General features: G+C 44.8%; 1 protein-coding gene across 1 annotated transcript; it reads right to left on the bottom strand.

The window, feature by feature from the left end:
- Positions 1–4739: 4739 nt before the first annotated feature.
- Positions 4740–5843, bottom strand: T265_05847 (hypothetical protein; the record flags this gene model as incomplete). The annotated part of the gene is made up of 2 exons (XM_009170968.1): positions 4740–4943; positions 5691–5843. The coding sequence occupies 2 exons, from the start codon at positions 5841–5843 to the stop codon at positions 4740–4742; spliced, it is 357 nt and encodes a 118-aa protein (XP_009169232.1).
- Between the last annotated feature and the right edge of the window lie 1529 nt (positions 5844–7372).

Here is a 7372-nt window from a genome sequence, read left to right as displayed (position 1 = left end):
CTGCTGATGATTCCCAATAAGGATGAAACAGCGGTACAGTACTTCTAGGCTTTTCAGCATAGATTGGCTTCACTTACAGGAAGAAATCACCACAAAAAAGCTCTTTTCGTTCATGAGATCAATGCCTGAGAGAGCAGATCCACCACCAGATTCAAGTGACAGGCTTTCAGTAACGTGTTTCAGCCTAATTCCCATCTCCAATATCACATCCGAATAAAAAGAACAACTTCGCTACGGAGTTGTCATTACGAGGAATTGTGGGGCACACGTCTCACGCATCGCCGGTAAAACAGTGGACTGAGATTTAGCTTTACGAACGCCTGGTGGTGGGTAAAATGTTGCAGCATCGGATGTGTCAGCTAACGTGAAATTCGTCTGTCCAACTTCATTTGTACCGATTGAATTAGACTCATCTGTTCGTTGTAGACGAAGTGTGGAAATGGTTGCCTTTCCAATCGGAAATCCGTAATCATAATGTTTGGGCGAACTCGATCCAACCGGCAAAATATTCCAGATTTAATCGAATACCACACCAACAGCGAAAGCGACGCGTGAGCAACGCCCGATGCACACCATGTATGGATCCCTAAAAGCTCAGCCACAAGAAAATTCGTATTCTAGACGCCTACAAGTTAGGCAGTGAGGTTGAACTGCAAGCTCACGACTTGCTGATCGTCATTTGCCCTTCTTTCAAAGCACAAATCAGTACAACCGAACGGGATGGAGCGCTTCTTCTGGCATAACAATTGCCGCTCTGAGAAAAACGAATTCTATTCCGAAAACTGTATTCTCTAAAAAATCTAGCTTGATACAGTTGAACGTAAAGTCAAAAAATGCTGTGACACTTATTTGTTGTGACACTTTCCTTGAAATGTTAGCTGAAATCCTTAAAAACCCTGTGTCTAGTCGGATTCAAAGCTTTAGCTTTTCTGTATAAGCCGTTATGTCGACCGCCGCCTAGTCAGTTTCGCCTCAAAGCGTAGTCGACTGGTCTTGAATCTCTCCACCGTTTGCTCACATGTGAACACATTTCCACATTCTGCTACTCAGTCGGAATTTGGCACGGTTGTAAGCCGAGCGGTGGTGTGGTGGACCAAATTTCTTCGTGAGGATCGCCCCAATAGTCTTCATTCACATTGTGCTAGTTGTGATATTGGATCGAATGATCCCAACTTGTACATCAAAGCAATCAATATCACGGTCGATAATCCAGCGGCCTCCAGACAACTCAAACCCCACCAACCATCGTTTATCTTATACGGTTAGCTCACAGTATCTTTACCCAGCACTACTAGTGAAAGGAAGAAGGCCTTCGCTGCGGAGTTATTTATAGAGAAAGCGCCAACTGAACAGCCACAGACTATTGGACAGGGAAGCAAAACTCTCATATTCATCCTGTTTAAAGAAATTGAATATCCATCTTCTCCATGAATGCGTCTTCCTGAACTTCCCTGGATGTTCACTGACTGTTGCTCAGATGCAAGCAAATACGGCTCCACAAATCCCGTCATAGGTCTCACTTTGCAAGAGACGCGAAGTGGATTTACGAGAAAACATACTACTCGCATGCCCCATCAGTAGTGTCCACCGTTACACTGGTAGGAATTCACTAGCCATTGATGTCGTGGTCTTATCGCTTGTGAGTTTGCATGATTTAACGAAGATCAGTGCCCGGCTTCGACCCACGTGACCCCAATCCAGTGGTTGGGAACCTTGTCATAACTGATTGTAAGCAACGTCACCTTTACTAACCTTATGAAATCGTTCAGCTGTAGCACCCTTCCGGTGCCTAACTGCCATGCCACACGAAGGAGGCACGAGGGCTAGGATACTGCCGGGTTGCCCAAGCCTAGACAGGGAAAGTCGAGTGGCGGAAGTCGGGTTCGAACCAGAGACTTTCCGGTCAGTAAATTCGCGCTCTAACCACTTGGTTCACCTTATGAAAAGCCTACATTAGTCCGAACTCAACGGTTTTCCGTGCAGTATTAGGTCAAAACAAGAACTCATCTGTTCATCCGAGATGGACCAAGTGATTAGAGCGTGAATTTACTGACCAGAAGGTCCGTAAACCTGACTTCTGCTACTCGACTTTCCCTGTCTAGGCTTGGGCAACCTGGCAGTATTCCAGCCCTCGTGCTTCCTTCGTGTGGCATGACAGCTAGACACAGCTGGACGATTTTTTTCTAAACCAATTTGGTTTTGATAAAAGACTCATGATGTTTCTCCTCGAAAAGGCCGAAACGGTCGTGGGCTGTTGAAGAGTTTTTAACAACCTTGAAAGTCATGTATCACCTCTGATTTTTGTTGATTTTTCCTATTTCCACGGTAATATATTGGTAACTCGGCTGCCCATTTGTGATTCTATCTGGAAATTCACTCGGAAACGATTACCACTTGAAAGGTACCTTTGACGTAAAAAGCCGAATCAAATATTACCCGAGTGCTGAAAACGTGAGACGTTGCATCTGCATAGTTCCTGTTTGATCGATCCGCCTTCTGTTCCATCCCTCTCATTATGGTTGCTCTGCACGAAAGGAAAAGCACTAAACTGAAGTCATTTCAAAGTCTACTGCGATTTTATTTAGGCCATAAACGAGATTGTCAGTTTTCTATGGAGGAAAATGTTGGTAGCTCAGGTAGGGTAGACGGTCGTTGACTTGTTCGCAGAGCTGGGCAATTTGATCGCAAACGTTTCATACTCAATCGAGGTGACATCATCAATGCGTGCGCACAACCACCAACCCACCGCTACGCACCACCACGCCCCCAAATAACGCACGGATAATGTCACCTTGATTGGTGATGAAACGTTTGCAATCGAATCGCCCAGCTCAGAATGTCAGTTTTTCAGTGTATTCTCATCAGCACCATGGGAGATTGTAAAATCATTGTGGACACTGACACTTCATTGCCGTACAAACACACAGAGGTTATCTAATCATGCGTAAAGCTTTAGAATGCGAGGAATGCGAGCAAATAGTGGCTGAGGGAATAATCTGGTACCGGCTTACCGCAGGCAGCATGGAGTGGTTGTACCTCCAGTGGTTCAATCGGACAATGTGGAAAGAAACTGACAGCACGAACGCCGATGACATTGATTATCAACCATTTCTTGTAGTGTCCCCAGCCACTGGGCCGTCGAGACCTTCTTATGCAATGTTGTGTTCCAGATATCACTTTCCTGCGAACTTGGTGAAATAGAACTCATCAAATTTTGTTCCTTTCTGAAACAATGCGTGAACAAACTATGAGAACAGGGACTACAGCTCTTTGAACTCGGATCGCCGTAACAGCAATCCTAATATCTTTTCCACAGGCTTCTGGAACACGTGAACGGGATTTACATGCGTATGGCCTTGAGGCACCCTTGTGTTTCCGACTCACCACCTTGTCGATAGGTCTGGATAACGCAGAATTTCCGTGTACAAGGTTTTACGTGAATCATTTTTATTATTTGATAGATACTTATTCTTGCGACAATGTCCACTTCATTTGCCTGGAAAATTTACGGGCGTTGAATCGAATGGAACCGTTAGGTGGTGTGAAACACCTTCGTTCCGTAGTTCATTTTCACACACATTACCCATTTATGGACATTTATCATCAGATTTGATTGACAGGTGAGTTGTTCGCTTGTGGACAATTGGGAAACGGAACAATGGAAGTTCACGAGAAGCTGAACGCTTGCTGCTCAACGTAAACACCCATAGATTTGTTTGCGTGAGTGTGTGCGTGAGTGAGAACACAAACACTGTGAATAGCAGGTTAAAAGGGATATTAGGGACAGGTCAGTTTGACCGGTGACGCCATTATGTCCCTGAAACAAGCTTTTGACACAGTCTACCGCCGTTTGCTTGCAGAACAGAAAGTTGGCCTCAGTCATACGGAAATGTTTCCGACAAACACTCCGAAAATTCCTGATACTACATAGCCCACATTTTCCCGTTTATACGGGTACTTATAAACAAATGTTCCACTACATTGTTGGCTTTCTTCAGAATCATACCGGAATCTGTGAACATGAGAGTGGGTAGCAACGTCAGTGTTGCGTACCGATTATCTACTGATGTAATTTCACGTTAAGCTAAGCAGGGTCGTTGTAAAAAGAGCGGAAAGAAAGACGCAACCTGATCTATTACGAATATTGGGGCACTCGTTTTCTAACCGGTCGACAGCATAAGCCAATATCAGCGGAGGTTGGTAGCCACTGCTGACCATCGGGTGGTTCCGCTTACCTGTCCGCATCAGCAAGTATGTCCTCCCGCTTGGGTCTTCTTCAGGTCATCAATTACGTACACTCACGGGGAGCAACTGATATCCCATCTCAAATCCTCGTCCGGCCCGGCTCTCTGGGTTTTCTATTGTGTAGATTCAAAATGTCTATTTGTTGCGACTGGAACAGAGATGACGCTGTAAGATTTTGAGGACAACTCACTCCGTCTTGATGGCATGAGTTGATTTTCCTAACATCTTCATCCAAGAAGTTAATAAGCGATTTTCTCACAAAATGAGTATATTTAACCACAGACAAGTTAAATGAAATCAGCCGTCAGTATTTTGGGCTGAACTGCGCTCAAGCTGATGTGTAATTCACTGCATTTGCTCTCAGAAAGTACTGTACAAACTCGTTAGCAGTCCAACTCGATTCTTCAAGACGTTCAAACTACAGCTCATGACCAACACGTGTTACCGGTACGTCAACAGAATATCCAGAAAAATCTTCCAGCTGTTAAACCCTTTCAGTTTCTAGCTGCCGTGCCACCGGAAGGAGGCACGAGGGCTGGGATACTGCCAGGTTGCCCAAGCCTAGACAAGGGAAGTCGAGAGGCAAAGATTGGGTTCGAACCACGGACCTTACGGTCGGTAAACTCGCGCTCTAACCATTTGAGTCCTCTCGCCCGGAATATCCAAATGTTGCAGCAACAATCTCGTTTAAGCGTCGCCTACAACATCCTCGTATTTAGTTCTAAATATTCAAGCAACTAGTTTGAGACTCTTTTAATTGGAATGTTGTACCTTCTACAGTCTCATAGCGGGATTCAGACATGACGCTTTCCGTCAAAAACTGACGTTTGTTCGCCTAAATAAGCATCGCGTGTATGTTGAAGATCAATTTTAATGTGTATATTGATCGATTTCTACCTATTTTATTATCATGTAGAGGAGAGTTTGCTTGCTTGCTCATCTGAGCTTCGGCTTGGTTCTGTGTGATATTCCACGCATATACAAATGACGCTACCCTCCGTCTCCATAAACTGGTAATGTATATTGAAGGTGGCTTGGTTCCACTAAGATCCTAGCACTGAGATATATTCTTGAGACTACGGTTGAAGGTGGATTGCCGCTAAACTATTCATCAGGGCTTCTTATTAAGAAGACGAGGCAAAGAAAGTACGTCTAGACCTGTTTCGATTGCAAATATGGCCGATGAAGCAAGTCATCTAGCCCCATAGTTACAGACTCGACGGTTACGGAACCCGACAGTGCGATGTTTGTGGTAAGGTCCAGTGGAACGATCGACCAAGCGGTACCAGCATTCTATATTGGGGTTCCTACTTATCCTGGAACAGAATTCTTTATTGGTGAGAGCATGATTCCATCGGGCTAAGCTTGACAGTAGAAACACTGAAAGTCACCTAGATATTCCAAAGTGGCTGGCATTGAAACTTCCATTGAACATCAACACATACGTGATCCACATTCGTGAAGTTGCTCGAGTTGGCCGAACTAACTTTAACGCTTTGAAATCGAATCAGGGGATTGACAGTGCTTCCGCGGATGTCCCTTCTGTTTGTATACCTTGCTTCGCTGGACGTGATAACCTTTACCATGACATCAAGCATTTACAAGGAAAATGACCCTTGGTCGTGTCCTAGAATTCTTTCAGCCAGGATCTTTTCTTTCAGCTGTAGCACCCACTCGGTGCTTAATCGCCGTGCCACCCTAAGGTTGCGAGAGGGATGGGCTACTGCCAGGTTGTCCAAGCCTAGACAGTGGAAGTCGACAGGCAGAGGTCGAGTTCGAACCACGTGAACGTACATTCTTGTACTGATAGCAAGGCTGTGCCGCGTACTATGTCATCCATGTTGGCCGCTACTGGAACACAACGGTTCAGTATGCATTCATCTGAAACCAGCTTATTATAGCAATCCTGCTGATTTACTCAGTTGTCGATACTCTAAAGTACATTTTAGGAGAAAAACGGCTGTTTTTTGTATATGACTCATTCCCACAGAGGAGAATACAGTTGTGTCTTCCCGAGCGTTTTTACAAGCAGACGTCTCAGTGAATAAACAAAACGTGAAGCCCACCACATCACCAAATGTATTGCATGCGTGGCTCATAATTGAAAATGATGGACCCTATGGGCCAAAATCAGAGAGAGGATTTTCTGAGTAAATGGTTGCCCTGAAAATTTCACCATACTCAGTTTCCGTTGTAAAGGTCGATATCGTCCGATAACGGCAATTCTGCAATGGGCTTTCATCAGAGCAGTTAATCCAACTGGTTTGCGCGGGCGAACCGTTTTTATGGTAGTCCATCATAGACTCTGGCGTCTGATCCCCCTACTGTTTACACTACAGCTGACTAGAAACTGTCTGAGTCGCTCCACTGCCAAAAGGCCCCAACAGCGTGAACCGAAACGCTTTGGAGACTTTCACCGTGACGGATCTGGCAAGAATCGGTGATGAACATCATCCGCTCCAAGTGAATGTATGTCCACATCACACCTTATGGATTAAACAGGTGAATTTTTGTGTTGTGGGGGTATGTATGATCCTCCCTGGTCATTTTTTTACACCTAACAAAACTAAACTTCTGACCAAGGCTAGAGTCAGAATGAAACATATGGTGGTCTTCACAAATGGAACCCTAAAATCCAAGGCTTAGCAGGTGTTCATGGAAAACTGTAACAAGTTTGAACTAACAAGTGGGCTACTCCCAAGTGGCCCAAATTCCCAACCGATTTATCGTACTGGCTGAAACACACAAACAGAATGTGACGAATGTTGGAATTCTCCATTCACCATGTTTAATGAACTTTCGGAATCAACTAAATGGTAGCTAAGTATCGGTTCTTCCTAACACGTAAACATTTTCCAATTCAATCGGCTTGTAAAATAAGTTCAAATGAGATGTGAGATGTGCCAGAAGTTCACAAAGCCAGTCCGGTGAAACCTGTGCATCAAAATTTGGATGCGCACCAAAACCTCCTTGTTTCATGAAGTGAATGTATCCCTCATAAGGTTGCTGAAAATCTATCGACGGCCCACGACCGGTTTCGCCCTTATTGGGGCTCATCAGGTAGGCGCAGTCCCCGGGTTTCCGTTAACCTTATGTTCTACTTGAAACCAAATTGCACGAAATTAGC

Source organism: Opisthorchis viverrini (genome assembly GCF_000715545.1).
Source record: "Opisthorchis viverrini unplaced genomic scaffold opera_v5_117, whole genome shotgun sequence".
Lineage (NCBI taxonomy): Eukaryota > Metazoa > Platyhelminthes > Trematoda > Opisthorchiida > Opisthorchiidae > Opisthorchis > Opisthorchis viverrini.
Note: the sequence above shows the minus strand (reverse complement) of the source record. Positions and strands in the feature narration are given on the sequence as shown.